Here is a 15,884-nt window from a genome sequence, read left to right on the forward strand (position 1 = left end):
ATCATATGTTTATACTGGATGTTACTGGGATATACTTTAGCGGACGCTCTACCTAAATCTGCCCACCTGTGTTTTCTTTTGATTAGGACACTTGCCATCCTGCAATCCTCCAGCTGCTCAGATGCATATAAAAAGTGAAAAGTTACTAAAACTATTGTAAACTCCCCCCCCCCCCAAAAGTCAAAGAGCAACATAGTTTTGGTTACTCCTATATTTGTTATGGTATACCACTAGGACCCAATATGTACTGTACTACTAAAATGTGGTGGAACGAGCCAGTGGTTTTTGTAACCCAAACACTAAACAAACAGTATTTTGTCCACTTTAGACAAAACGGCCTTCGCAAATGGTTAAAGTCATAATAAGCAATCAGCTGCTATACAAGCTATGCTGTATTTATTGGTTCTGCAAGATGACAAGTGCTGAAAAAATGCAAAATGCAGAGATTAGTCAGTCATTCAGGTATGGTGGGATGTTGGTATTTAATGAAACGCCTTCATACCATCATAACACACACACAAAAGAAAAAAAAAAAAAGGAAATCCAGGGAAGCCAGATTACTTCTTACGTGGATGTGGACGACGCGGATGCAGTTTATGTCGAACTGCTGTTCTACTTTTAGGTGCAGTTCCATGGGAAAAAAAGCCAGCAGCAGGACCTTTAGAGGAAAAAGAAAATGTATTATTAAAACTATTAGCAGCATATTGATCTTGAACAACAAACAGCAAAAATGGCAAGAAAACATAAAAAGTAGGCTTTAACAAGACATTTGATGAAAAGCACAGTTGAGAATTTCCTAGGGACTATAATGTGTGGGGCCAAAGAAGTCCTGCACCCGCTGCTGTAGCTAGTTGTAGCAGTATTCAAAAATCACTTATCTAATAGGATGGTTAAAGCTCATGTGAGTGAGAAGAAATTAGTAAGAACTCTAAGGCAGGAAAACAGGAAACTTATTAGATAAGATTTAGATAGTAGATAAGAGTGGCAAGGCTGTAGTTAGGGAGATGCATGTGTGGAATAATCTTTAAAGTTAGTCCATTCAGTCCTATAGTGTTAGATTAATTCCATACCAAGTTACCTTAAACTCAGCTCTCAATATGTAATTTTTGTTACCCCCACACTACTTGCTTTTCTATCAGATCCCAGCAAGCCCAGCCCTTGTCAGCTTCAGCCCTTAAATAATCCCTCCAGATAGGCAGTAGTCCTAGCAGCATAATCTCTTGCAAACCAAACTCAACCTATTATTCCTCAGCAATATCAACCCATACAGCCCAAAAAGGTCTTGACCACATACCTTTCTCTCTGGAGCTCCATGGCTCTGCTTGTTTATAAACTCAGGATTAGTTTTTTGTAGATTTTATAGAAACCCAAGTTTACTTGCACGCAAAACCACTCATTGTAAATATTTTTTCAGCTCCCATATACTATTAAAAATTATTTTTGGCTAAGTTTGATAAATAAATGTGTGTGCTTATTAGAAGTTATACTAAACACCCTCTCCACCTGCTGCCTCCCTCACATTTATGAGTTAGATACTTGTATATTATAATGCCTAGGTGTCCTACTGGTGCATTCTGCATGCTTGCTTTTGAAAACCTCATTATTGCTTTGTTATAGGCACATTGTACAAAGGTGGCATTTTGGCAGTAGGTGCAATATAGTTACGATTTTAGTTTTAGTCAAAAATTCCTGCAGCCCAACACAATGGCAGTAAAAACAGGATTTTTTGATACTCCACGCGATCTTCTTCCTGCTGTGAACGGCGTTTTGGCGCATGTGCAGTAGGATCATTTCGCCGGTACGGATCTACTGCGCATGCGCCAAAAGTCACGCGCATGCGCAGTAGATCGCACCGGTGGAATGATCCTACTGCGCATGCGCCATTCACAGCAGGAAGAAGATCGCGTGGAAGAAGATGTCGTCTGTGAACTCCCTGGACTGGACCTGCGCAGAAGGGTAAGTAAAAAGTTAGGGGCATTTGCCCCGCGGGACGGGTAGGCAACAAACGGGTGGGGGGTGGGGGGTTTGCGCCGACTAGGTTTCCTTCCCCTTTAAATCTGTTTCTCTGTATTCGATAGGGGGACACAGGGACTCTAGGGGTTAAGCTCCACCCTCCAGGAGGCAGGACACTTAGAATAAAAAAAAAGGGGGCATGCCAGGGATCCAGCTTAACCCCACACACTGTAACCATACCTCAGTTTGTAACAAAGAGACTGCTGAATAAAAATATTAACTTAACTGGCAGAAATGGTAAACCAAGGAAACTTTTCCGTATGACCAACAGGTCAACATTTCGCTAGGGACAGGAAGCCCTGTGTCCCCCTATCGACTACAGAGAAACAGATTTAATGGTGAGTATCATAAAAACCTGTTTTCTCTGTCGTCTCAGGGGGACACAGGGACTCTAGTGGACTTAAAAGCAGCCCCAGAACATCAGGGAGGGAGCGAAAGAAGGTTAGAGTTAGCAGATAGGGACACGGTACTGCACAACAGATTGCAGTACTTTGCTGCCAAAAGCGGCTTCCGCTGAAGAAAACATGTCTAGGCTGTAGAATTTTGTGAATGTGTGCACTGAAGACCAGGTGGCTGCTGTGCAGATCTGGTCCAAGGACGCCGAGTTGCACCATGCCCAGGGAACTTCCATGGATCTTGTAGAGTGGGCTCGTTGCTGGTGGAAATCTTCCCTTAGACAGGTAAGCTTGACGGGTGAGATCCCGGAGCCATCGTGCAATGGTTGTCTTTGAAGCTGCAATGCTCAGACGAGGGCCAGATGGGAGTAAGAACAAGGCTTGGGAGCATTGAAATGGTTTACAGCATGCAAGATACCAGTGCTCTGACCACATCCAGACTGTGAAGACACCGTTCTTTGTCATTCTTGGTCTCAGGACAGAGAGATAACACTACAATCTCCTGGTTGATGTGGAACGAGGACATGACTTTCGGTAGAAAGGAAGGCACTGTGCGCAGTACTGCCTTGTCTTTGTGGAAGGCCAGTAAGGAAGGGTCACACGATAACTGAGTTCGGACACTCTTCTGGCAGAAGAAATGGCTACCAAGAACGTCACCTTCCAAGTGAGTAACTTCTCAGGGATGACCCCTAGGGGCTCGAAGGGAGGGTCGAGGAGAGCCTCCAGCACAAGGTTGAGATCCCATCCTGGTACTAACTGACGAAAAGGTGGAGCAATGTGTGCAACTCCTTGTAAAAAAGTACGGACAGAGTCATCCATTGCTAGTCGAGTCTGGAGTAGAGAGAGCTGAAACTTGAACCTTCAGGGAACTAAACTTAAGACCTAGTTGAAGGCCAATTTGCAGGAAGGAAAGAACAGGAAAGAATGTTGCATTCAAGGAAAGGAAAATCTGCCTAAATGCACCATTTCCAGTAGTTATGCGCACCCTGTGGTAAGCCTTAGAAGATGTGGCTTTGAGTGATTTGAGGTAGCATGGGAATTGGAGGGAATACGTAGGCCAGGTTGAACCGCCAGTCTAATGTCATGGCGTCCACTCCCATCGCTGTCGGAGCAACCCAGGGAGACAGACATGAACACTGTCATGGTACTCACCCCCGGTGCTTCACCGCTCAGATCTGCTGTCCCTATTGGGTGGCAGGTAGTATCTGTGTGGGTCGGATATAGCCTGTTATGGCTAGGGGATGACCACCGTGAAGTATCCCTTGATGGGGGGGGATTCACTAAGTAAACAGGCATTCCTGCACTTAGACACGCCTTATAAGAGGAGTCCGTCCTCCTTGGAAGCAGGACACTTAAAAAAAAAACTGAGGTATGGTTACAGTGTGTGGGGTTAAGCTGGATCCCTGGCACCCCCCCTTCATTTTTTTATTTTAAGTGTCCTGCATCCTGGAAGGTGGAGCTTATCCCCTAGAGTCCCTGTGTCCCCGTGAGACGACAGAGAAAGTGGCAGAGTGTGCAAACAGCAACCAATCTGATGTTAGTTTTAAACAGAAGAGTGGGGCAGAATCTACAAAATATGGGGCCCAAGGTGAAGTGGCGTTACAAATCTAGCATTTCTAGTGCTTTAGCAGTCGTTGTGTCGGCTTTGTTGTACCAGTGCAAACAGAGTCCATAAAACATACTACAAGTACAAACACCAGGCCGTTCTACCATTACAAAAGCATAGATTTGCAGTAGCCAGTCTCCCTATGCCTGAAGAGCAAAACTTAGCAATTTTAATGAAGCCTTTCAAACTTGACCGACTAAGTTTGGTCAATTAGATCAAAATCAACCTACTTATAAATTAATCTGATTAATAATCAATCTGTAAATTCCACTGATCATTACAGTTCTATCAGAATGGTTTGTTAGATAAAGACCATAAATTAAGGTTACCAGACTTATTAGGTCACAGCTAATTTTGACCATGCGCCGCTTAACCATACTCCACGAAGGTCACAGTCTAATTTTTACCCAACAATTTATATCAATTTTACAACAATTTATAAGTTATTTAGCTTTTTATTCAGCAGCTCTCCATTCTGGAATATCAGCTATCTCGTTGCGAGATTCCAAATTACCCTAGCAACCATGAAGTGAGTAACAAATAAGTACTAATACATTTGTAGTTTTACAGAGCATTTGTTTGTAGATGGGGTAAGTGACCCCCATTCAAAAGCTGGGAAATGTCAGAAGGTAAATTTAAAAAATTACCAAATAATGAATGCCAATTGAAAAGTTGCTTAGAACTGACCATTCTGTAACATACAAAAAATTAACTTAAAGGTGAACCATCCCATTTAAGGCTCCAATAATAAACAGCAGTTTAAGTGCAATTCCAGACAGCATTATATTTAATGCTTTCTGAAATGCAAACCAGTATAAATGCTTTGCCAAATTAGGTCTTTTAGCAGTAAAAGGTTTGAAAGGTCTTTCTTTCCCTCACTTCGCAGATAGAAATATTTGAAGAAAAAAAAAAAATTGAAAAAGTAAATCTCCTCCCTCCCACCCCAAAATAAAACCCCATTGATCCTTTTCTCTGATGTTTAAACTGGACTTACTGCTGGGGCTTGTGAATGGTTGCACTGCTGCCATAGATGGAAATGAGCCTGGAGTGGAACTCTGATTTACTGTTGGTGTACTTGGTGCTGCAATATAAATGAAAAAGAAAAAAGAAAAAAAAGAATCATTAGTAGGGAGGCAATTAGCAGGCAAAATCATGGAAGGGTAAAGAAAGAACATATTGGTGCATAGGTTGTATGGCTTATTCCTATTGTATCAGTATATTGTATTAAAACCGTCTACCTAGATTTCCAAAGGACAGATGCACTTCCCAGTCAACCTCCAAATATTTGGACGTTAACTATATTGGTTCTGCCCAAAGTTTGCTTAGAAGTTTTAAGGAGAAGGAAAGCTATGGAGGCATTTTATTGCCAATAGATTAGCTGCAATAGTGCAAGCTAAAATGCTATATTTATTCTGTAGAATGCTTTACCATACCAGAGTAAAAAGCTCTAGAAGCTGTTTGTTTAGGATAGCATCTGCAGTATTAGCTTGGTGTGACATAACTTCCTGCCTGAGTCTCTCCCTGCTCACTTATAGCTCTGGGCTCAGATTACAGCAGAGAAGGGGGGGGGGAGCAAACTGAGCATGCTCTTGCCCTGGGCAAAAAGGTTTAAGCTGAAGGCAGGAAGTCGGGTACAGAAGTCCATGTGTACACAATAGAAGGAAAGACATGCAGTGTTTCTTTTGAATGGTGACTCAGAGCAGCATTACTTTGAGGGTTTACTGGTATATTTAGGTGGAAAAGGTGATAAGGCTTAGTTTTAACCTTTCCTTCTCTTTTAAACAGCTGGAAAAGACTATAAAAATTGATATTTCTGAAATACAGTAGGTTAAATTGCAACCAATAAGCATCTTGTAAAGCTTTTTGATTTTCATGATGTAACCTACTGTATGTAGTGACAGAAATTGAAGAATTCAAAACAAATTTCCTGAAACAGACTCAGAAATGGCACTTTACAGCATTTTTCTCCTAAAAACTTTCAAGTAACGGTACATAATTCATTCTGGTTGAATAAAAGACATGCCTTCCAAACGTTAACATAACAATAGCCCTTGATATTGGATTTTATGCTTGCTGGCATAACAAAATGATGAATGTCTGACATATCTTAAATGGAGTTTGGTTTTTGAAGTAGGAAAGGGTATGCCTACTGTTAAGGATTTTATGTTCCCTGAGCAAAGTGTAGTGTCTTTTTGTTAGTAAATGTAATCTGAGGCAGGTGTATAAAAGTTGCATTATGGTGGAATGTGGAGTGCTGTATAGTATGGATGGGAAGATGTTTAATTTTATAGTAATGGGCTCAGATGATAAAGTCTGAGTGGATATGAGGCTCCTTCTCTTCAACCCTGTTTGTATGTTCGAAAATTCATCCACATTCAATCAAGTGTCTGGAACAGATTAGAAAGGTAAGATTTCAAGGCCTTTATTACGAATTGCCTCAGGGATACCTCTCAAATTCTGCCTGCTTTCTCATGTATCCTCCATGTGTGTCCTAAATTGCACTAACCTCAGTCTTTCACCTTCATTTTGTGACTTACTGGTTTTGTTAGTCATTTCTCTGCATTAACTTAGGGGATCGCATGGGAAAGGCTTATGAGTACAGTGTAAATTTGCCCAGTGATTGCTCTGTGTTGTTTTCAATGCTATATTGTACCAATTGTATTTTCGGTGCACCCTTGTTTGCTCTGCTGGAGAGGTAAACTATACATTATGAGTGAAGTTGCCATAATATATGACCATTTTGCCAAAGCTGACCACCCGGTTAAAAGACAATTTAGAGCAAATGCATATCTGCTAATACAAAATCAATATAAATCTAAGACTCATTACAACCAAAATAGAAAGAATGTAGGGTACAATAATAGGCACACATTCAATATATCAAAACCATGGATACCCCTTATTACATGCAGTTCCTTTGCCAATACTTACATCATATTAAGTAAAGAAATATAAATACAAAAAAACACTTAAAATAAATCTGAATTGTGTTTATACTTGTTAAATATTTAATATAATGCAAGTCTTGGCAAAGAAACTGCACGTAATAAGGAATATCCATGGTTTTGATATATGGAGTAAGTCTGCCAATTATTGAGCCCTACATTCTCACTATTTTAGTTGTAGCACGTTTGCCAATTAAATTTTCTTGAGGGAAAAAAAAAAAAAAAAGACTTACCAAACGAAGTACTTGAGCTTACAAAGCTTTGTGTGGGCATTATAGATGGAAATGGCGCTGGAGTGGAGCCCTGACCCAACGAAAGCTGGTTTGTTACTGTAAAATAATGGCATTCAATGAGATTTTAGAATCCAACCTAGACAGAGGCCTTAAGGGGACAGTATCCATCCTTTTTAACATATTCAATCAATTAGACTTTTGTTGAACATACTTTTTGCCTACGATTTTAATTAAGAAATGTGTTTTTGTCATTTCTTGTACTACACAGCACACCCTGTTACTTCCAGGTCCTGAAAAGCAAATGAAAAGCTGATAAATTATTTCCAGTCCACTCTCTCTCCATTTTACCTAAATAGCTTTCATTAATCTAGGGAGGAAAATGTATATGTGCTATACTATTAAACTGAACAACAATGTCAAAAGAAGGACCAGGTGCTTTACATGTAAACACCACATACTTTTTTCAATACAATCCTTGCAGCACATTGGTGCAGCATAAACAGCCTGGAATAGCATTCTAAAGGAAACTCACCTAACTGATTTTTAGTTTCACATTTTTCTGGAATTCCCAAGGTTGACAAGCTCTTGTTTGGAGTAACAATACTAGAAGTTGGGACAGTTGAGCTCCCAAATACAGATCCCATAGAATTGAAACCACTTGTGTTTGTAGGGTTATTGCTTTTTGTGCTGCTGCTGAAAAGCATGGTAGGGTTCTGTGAAAAACCAAATGCAGACTGAGTGGATGTTGAAGTGCCAAAACTGAAGGCGATGTTTGTTGCAGATTGTGTACTGGTGCCCATTGTAGATTGGGTACCACTTCCAAAGGGGTTACTAGCAGAAAACACATTCTGTCCCACAGGTACTCCAAATTTTGAGAAGGTGGCAGTTGTGGATATGCTAGTCTGTCCTTCACTTGCAGAGACACTGGATACACCAATTGGAGCAGTGTTAGCAGAAAAAGAAGGATTTGCAGTCTGACCTGCGGCAGTAAATGCAGATGTGGTGGATCCAAATGCTGTCGATATAGCGGGTACAGATGTACTGCCAATAACACTGAAAGATGTATTTGCCTGTGAAGCAGGGCCGCCAAGAGAAACAGGCTCAACCTTTGAAGTAATTCCAAATGTGGGTGCTAAACTGGAAGTAATGGTGGTGTTACTGGCGCAGGTTGTTAGGGCCAAGTTTGGTTTTTCATGCTTGCCTGTATTCACGCTATTTCCTGTTGTACCAAGAAACGATGTTGTGGAGGTAGTGGAGCTGGAGCTGCTGAACACAAATGGAGAGGATAAAGCAGAGGGAACAGTCTGGCTACTGGGAGGCTCAAATATTGGTTTAAACATAGAAGTCTGAGCTTGTTGGCTAGGAGGATCACCACATATTGGTTTGAGTATGGCAGTTGTGGTTGTTGAGAGTCCAGGAGCTGCAGTAACAGGGGAAGGATTTGCACTCCCTAAAGGTCCAAATACTGGGTTAAACATAGGCTGGCTGTTATTTCCCTCTGTCTTGCCAAGAATCTGTAAAAGGCTGTTCTTTGGAAACGGAGATTCCGATTTTGTTTGGCCTGATCCCAGTGACTGAAGCAGGGTGTTGGTAATAGATGTAGTAGCACTAGTAAAAGGAGAGGGTGTTGAACTGGAACTGGTAACTGATTTTGCATCAGATGAGCTTGAGAAAAGGGTAAAGGTAGTGTTTGCTGCAGAGATGTTTGGTTTTTCATTTACAGCTAGGGTTGGGGAAAAAAAAAAAAAAAAGGTTATAGTATGCATTTTACAACACACTACAAGATTTTACTTAAAGCAAAGTTTAAGTCACAGTCACTCAGACTGTCAAAATTACCTTGAAAAGATTTGTCAGGAGAAGTGGAGGTCTGCAATGTTAGAGATACCTGTTTGCTACAGGATTCAGAAGCCGAAGGAACAGAAGGTGCTAGGCAAAACAATTTATATATTATAATTAATTTCAACTCCTAGATTATAATTTAAATGTTTTTTTCCCCACTTAAGAGAACACTCCTGATCCTCACCAGATGGCTCCTGAAAAAGCCTAAGAAACCTCTGCTGTGCTGCTTCTTTTGCTGCATCGTAATCAGCCTGTGTCACATTGTAGCCTGGTATCGGTCCAGGAGGCTATAAAAAAAATAAAGGTTTACTTATTTGTTGCCCATTTATTTGCAATAGCACATTTAGCATTTTAGATACCCACTAATCTGTAGAACTCCTCGGGGTGTTCTGGACAAATTAGGTGGACATTTCTCTTCCATGGCAAATTTCCTTTAGGCTTATGCAGCTGTACCGGAGAAGGGTTTACCTCAACTGCAACAGAATGAAACAAACAAATCACCATTGTAAATATCAATCATGTTTTTATTTGGTAATGAGGTAGTAGAACTGTAAAACCTGAAATAGCATATGAAACGTCACTGGCAAGTTGCCACTTTGCATGCTCTTGAAAAATGAGTTGCACCTCTGACAATAGGTTTACCCCAGGAAACTATATATTTTGGGACAGAACATATTCTGTCCCTCCAAAATGGGTAAATGTGCCTTTCACTCCAAGTTACCACCCTGTGATGCTTTGGCTAAACTGCAGTTTTTATAAAAATTCTGAAAAAACAACTTCATTAGATAAGTAGCTCAATCATAAGTATGAATTCCAGAGGTACTCTGAACAGTCGGATGCCCAGTAGACAGAAAAAAAAAAATGTAAAATTACGTATCTGGCACTTAAGGACCCCAAAATCACGGTGGTCTATTACTCATCATTATGGTTATTGCTCCAGCAACTACAAAACCAACACAAGTTCTGCTTTTAATAAGGTATAAAGCCACACAAATAGTTTTCCACAGAAGCCAATATAATTTTGGAAAGTACAAATTCTCTCGATCCTAAATTGGATAAACAGGTCTTTCTTCTCCAACTACGAAGCCATGCTAAACTTGATAGTTTGTAAAATGTCTAAAAATCTCAATGCTTTCATTTCACACTACTACATGCCCCACATAGCCTAATCATACCAATGGCCATGTACGTGGGTATATTGCAGTGCAAGTTTCCTTCCCATATAGCCAAAAAAATCAATTTGTAAAAAATACTAGACACTCCCGTTACGGACTATCTAGTCATATATTGCAGTTAAAGAGATGCAGTCCTAGGGTCAGGGCACAAAGGCAGATTCGGGGAGGTTAGACACCCGGCAAAAACCTCGCTCCGAAGAAGAGATTTGTCGCCGGGCGACTAATCTCCCCTTATCTGCCTGTGTTCCCTGACCCTAATAAACCAATGAACAGTAGCCATGGATTAACACTCGGTTTGGACACAGGTCAGCTGCAAAACCCTCCACAAGGTCTTTGGGTGTAAGGATATAACTAACTGGCCCAATACTAATACATAATATTTTGTAATAGAGCATAGTGTGCCTTAAATTGTAAATGTGATCTCCCTTGTTTATTGTTTTGTTGGTGAAGTGCAACACTCTTCTGTATTTATGTGGCACCAAAAAGTAATAAAATACCTTTTTGGGTTTCAGACATTTGAGTTTTCATGGTCTCTTGAGAAGGTGACATAGATGTTTCAAGTCGGTCTTTTCTGAGAGGAAGGAAGGCAAGCATAAAAATTCACAACCGCGTACAGCATATAGAGGACTTTGACTGATAAACAACGCAATATGTTTATGGAAAATGTCCTGTTCTTTAAAATTCATATAATTCAGTAAATGGATCCCAATATAAACAAACAATAGAGGTTACTCTATAATAAATAATTCATAAGAATAGTTCAATCAATGTGAAAAAAAGTCAGTCAGTTCATGGGAGGGGGGGGGGGGGTCAGTGAAGTTTTCAGTGAAGCTAAAACCTAACAACTTGCCTGCCCTTGCCACTCTGTTCTGCCTTGTCATTGCTTGATATGAAAGTTATGTAGGTTTTACATTTGTTATATAGTGCTTGGACAAGATAAGTTTCTCATGCAAGAGTTTTGAATAGGTTCATAGCAGGATATCTCAGCCACTCAAATGTTAAAGGAGACACTTTTTGTAAAAAATAAGAATGTACCAATGCGTTATACTCATTTAGATATAGAAGAATTGTGCTTAAAAAAGTAGTGTTTCAGGCGGATTTAATATTTCTGCAAAAACCCTAATTATCCTTCCATTCCCTTCCACTTCCTGAATTCCCAGGCTATGCAGGGGAGCCGGCAGCACTCGGCTCACTGCACTGTAGGATAGGAACCAATCAGCAGCTAGCAGGACCTGAAAGGGAACTGAAACCTGTCTGCGTGTGACTGCAGGGCTGTTATTGCCTGTCCCCATCCTACTGTGCTTCTGTCAGGGACCGTTAGGACACACCCACCCCTCCTTTAAAACACAGGGAGCAGAGAACATCTATAGGGAGCTCCAATAAAAGGGGCTGTTTTTAAAGCTAAATAATTTTTAGCACTATGTAAAAGCAACACCATATATTACTTATAATTGCCTACAAATTTAGGGTTTCTTCATTTATCCTATACGTCTCCTTTAATTTGGCCTTGAGTTTGGGATTATTGCCCGGCTAAAAGATGTTTTCACCCTGGTTTCAGTTTCAGGCAACAAAAAACATTCCCTTGCATTATTCACTGTATTTAGCACCATCCATTCGTCCTACAATTTTAACCAGGCGGTGGTGTGCAGTTAGATTTGACTCGTTTTACATTTTAACAATAAACAATCTCAGAGCTGAAACCATTTTTTCAACATGGCTACAGTCACTTTCATCCTTTGCCGTCACACTGCAGCAATGCTTCACGTATCTTTGTGCAACCCTCCCATACGGACTGCTGTTATGAAGTGCTCTAGATATGCAGGATCATACCTACAGTGAAGTTTTTAGTGGTAGCAGTGGTCTCTGAGGAACCAATCCTTTTTTTGATTTAAATGAATTTCAAAACAAATAGATTGCTTCAGTATATAATTTTTTTTTATTTAAGTATATTATACAAGTATAGGATCGATTATACAGAATGCTTTGGACCTGGGGTTTTCAAGATAAGGGATCTTTTCTGCAGTTTGGATCACCATATGAGAAGACTGCTTAAAAAGCATTTAAACATGACAAACACCCATAAGATCTGTACAGCTACACCAAATTAAGTTTACTCAACACAAGTTTAGAAATTTTACACACCTCATTTTCTTTATTGGCCATTCAGGCGTGTCACATCTGGGAATTTCCAATGATCTCTTTTTTTTCTATAAAAATAAATAGATTTATTTTTATTGCAAAATGTGCAGCATTAAACATGGGGTGTGTTGCCTTTTCATAAAATTACAAAATACAGACTCATTTTTTATGACATTGAACTTTCTAAACGCCTAAATAAGCACATAAAATGGTCACTAATACTGTCCAGTGAAGAAAGGGGGTTATCTTGATGTCCAAATAAATCAGAAGTAAAGATTTTCAAGCTCAACTGTTTAAGGAACAAAAGAAAGAAATATACACAGTGACATCTCTTCAAGTAAAGATCTGTTATTCGAAAAATATTTAATCTGATTTACAAATTCATTATGACCCCACCTGGAAGTAGTATGGCCCTAAATAATAATGTATTTTCAAATATTATACAATTTTTTTTTTACAGCCCAAGTACCAATGACTAAGCTGCATCTGGCAAGCTCCATCTCTCTGCCCCAGAACGCCAGTCAGGATTTCTCAGGACGCTCCCAGCTCTTCAGTCCCTCTACTGTGACCCAGGCACAGTTCTTAGAGAGAAGGTTCTACTGTTGATTCACCTGCATGGATGCCCAGGCTACCCTACCATCAATGGTCTAAGTCTAAAGTAATATCCTGATCTTGCTTTCAGTTACCATACTTGAAAAGCCACCATGGGCAATTGTGTTGCACCAAAAACTAAATATTAGCCAATACATTTCACATATAAGATTTAAAAAGTGGTGATGACACATGGTCCTTCCTAGTCAGTACCTAAATATTATAACTGATCTTTTGCAAAATTTCATATGATACAAGATGAAAGCAGAAGCCACAAGGATATTGTAAAGTATAGCGTGAAATGGTAGAAAACCTTAATATACATATCACATTTACCAATTTCTTCAAAAAGTATGAAAGCATGCCATTTTCAATGCTAAGCCTAAAGGGGCCTCTTTCCTAAAAAATCAATTATACGTAAACTGTACCTTTTTGCAGTCTTTTAATTGTGCCTTTAGGAAATGGTTCTCTTATCAAAGGAAATGTAAACTTTATTGATGATTTTATGAACAATCATGTAAAACATTTTATAGCCTATTTTTACCATGTAACTGGACATGTTTAATAAAAACGTGAAAAAAAAGGTTCTCTTAACTTTACTTCAAATGCATAGACCATAAATTAATTAAATGATTCAAGTGAAGCTTTTTTTAGTAGAAAAAACTATTTACCTGCAGATATCTGCTGGAGCTCAAGGAGCTGGTGATTTCATTATGACCAGGCACCGTGATAATCTTTCGTTTTGATAAATTCTCCAAATTGAATGAGGAGGCGGGAGAGACTTTGCCGTCACTGTTTTTGGAATTTTGTACTTCATTCAACATGTCCTGACTGGAAAAAAAATTGAATTGTAGAATTGGCAAAAGATTTTGATGCTCACGCTGACAAATATCTGGGAAGACAACAGAATGCCTTCCATTTTTGTTGGCAAAGTAAAGATTACTCAAATGTTTAAAGATGAAACTTTAAAGGTTTTAGTCAGAACAATACAGTAATTCAGACTACAAGTTACAACTTAAAGGCTTTCCCTGTGGTTACTGAAGTTCCACTTTAAGAAAACAGATCCCAAATAAGAACGTATTGCCACCCTTGCTAACCCTTAAAGCTATACTAATATAAAAATCTGTATCTATATCACACAGCAGTGACATCCCCAGGTACAGATTGCCTTATAGAGAATGGTTTGGGGGGGGGGGGAGACTAAAGGGCCACATTTATGCCTACACTGGAATTAGACTGTGCAATCTTATTGTAAACTTACATGGAAATGGATGACTGCTGGGACAGATTCTCCATAGAACTGGATTCAGATCTCCAACTTGCCCGACTGGCTTCCATCCTGAAATTAAATAAGCAAAACTGAAAGAGTTCTCGAGGTATGAAAACAGGCAATAAACAGCAACTGCTAATGGACTTTGGATCAACTGCATATATTAAAGGACCACACAGAGCTGTTTTTAAGGTTCTATCCAACTGGAGTTTCCAGCACTTCTGACCAATACCTAACTTATATTTTCAATGAGTAGCTGAGTTACAAGCCAATATCAGCACGTATATAGCTGCAAATTTGACATCTCTGGACGGGTTAAGGGTCCCAAAATGACAACTATCCAGAGAGATGTTTGACATGGGTGGAAAAACCTTGTTAATTGAGGGCAGAACAAGTCCATACATGTGATTGGAGGCTGAGCTCTAAACTGTTCACTTGGCAGCCTTGGCCATTTTGTTCTCCATTAACTCACTCCTTTCATTAGTATATAAAGACCTAATCGAACTTACTTAGAAGTTCTGCACAAGGAATCATTGACAAGCAGCTTACTTTCTTCCCCATTTTCCTTCCTGAAAAAAAGAACACGTTAAATCTTCAACATGACAAAAGAAAGTAGTAGCATAAAGTCAAAGTAAACGGTCATCTCAGCAGTATACGAATACACAGTAAGACAGATAAATGCTCAACTCGGAAATGATTGGTCCTTTAAAACATATTACACTATTATTGACTGCTGCTTTTTTTGGCTTTCCATATTGGTAGACTCGTTATTTGCAGGAGTTTTGACTGCTGCAGTTTTGCCTTGAGGCTTTAGAAAACAGAAGCTACTCTGTTCGGTCCTTCTGAGGCAGATAATTAGATTACCAAAGAAGAGATAAACAGAAGTCTATTATGCAGGTGGATTATCTGAGTTCTGGTAGTATAATTATTGAATCACGAAGATCAAACATAGAGTAGTTTCAGCTTCCGGTTTATCTCATGAAATGAGAACAAAAAACAGTTTTAGTGGCTAAATAGGCAAAAAGTATGTTCAGCGCAAACCTTATTCACTAATCTCATGTTGAAAATGGGGAAACTGCTGTTAAGTTAAGCCTTACCACTACCACATCAGTTCTGGAAAGCCTTTTACGTAAGCTTAGCAGGTACAGTTTTTATTTTTGTTTTAATGATAAAAGGGGGAGGGGAACATATATAAGTCACTTGTATATTCACATTGAAATCGAGGCACAAATACAAACCCTCTAGGATATGTAATAGTAATCTATGCAACACTAACCGTCTCTTGTTTTCAGTATCTTCAGAGTCCTCATCTCGAATTCTTTTTCTCTTTAAACATTCTTTGAGGGCTCTAAGAACAGACTCTGTAGCACATGGATCTTCAACGTGATGACTGGAGAAAGTAGCCTCAAAAGTGTTTGCTTTATGACTAGAGGGGGATGCTGGATATTGCTCTGGTTCCAGTAGATGGCGAGAATGTGTCACACTGGTTTCATGTTCTACGCGATGATAGATGGATGGCAAACATGGTTCTTGCTCAAAGTCAAGATGAGGGGATGATACCACATTTGGCTGTGGAGCCCTGTCATCGAAGGACATAAAATTAAATTCTACGGTTATTAGGCTATATTGTATTGTGTCAGCATTATTCCAAGCTAAACCTATAAAGATCTTAACCAAT

At 39.5% G+C, this 15,884-nt stretch overlaps 1 protein-coding gene across 1 annotated transcript in view; it reads right to left on the bottom strand.

The window, feature by feature from the left end:
* Nucleotides 1–557: 557 nt before the first annotated feature.
* The window catches only part of pom121-a (POM121 membrane glycoprotein a), a 23,411-nt gene continuing 8,084 nt past the window's right edge, over nucleotides 558–15,884 (bottom strand). The window contains exons 3-15 of the mRNA NM_001095600.1: nucleotides 15,483–15,785; nucleotides 14,716–14,775; nucleotides 14,198–14,275; nucleotides 13,608–13,767; nucleotides 12,349–12,413; nucleotides 10,704–10,777; nucleotides 9,395–9,504; nucleotides 9,216–9,318; nucleotides 9,029–9,118; nucleotides 7,725–8,915; nucleotides 7,193–7,288; nucleotides 5,009–5,095; nucleotides 558–658 (exon numbers count right to left, since the gene is read on the bottom strand). Coding sequence (NP_001089069.1) covers nucleotides 558–658; nucleotides 5,009–5,095; nucleotides 7,193–7,288; nucleotides 7,725–8,915; nucleotides 9,029–9,118; nucleotides 9,216–9,318; nucleotides 9,395–9,504; nucleotides 10,704–10,777; nucleotides 12,349–12,413; nucleotides 13,608–13,767; nucleotides 14,198–14,275; nucleotides 14,716–14,775; nucleotides 15,483–15,785 — 2,518 coding nt within the window. The remainder of the gene's footprint in view (nucleotides 659–5,008; nucleotides 5,096–7,192; nucleotides 7,289–7,724; nucleotides 8,916–9,028; nucleotides 9,119–9,215; nucleotides 9,319–9,394; nucleotides 9,505–10,703; nucleotides 10,778–12,348; nucleotides 12,414–13,607; nucleotides 13,768–14,197; nucleotides 14,276–14,715; nucleotides 14,776–15,482; nucleotides 15,786–15,884) is intronic.

This window comes from Xenopus laevis, chromosome 2L, assembly GCF_017654675.1.
Source record: "Xenopus laevis strain J_2021 chromosome 2L, Xenopus_laevis_v10.1, whole genome shotgun sequence".
NCBI lineage: Eukaryota > Metazoa > Chordata > Amphibia > Anura > Pipidae > Xenopus > Xenopus laevis.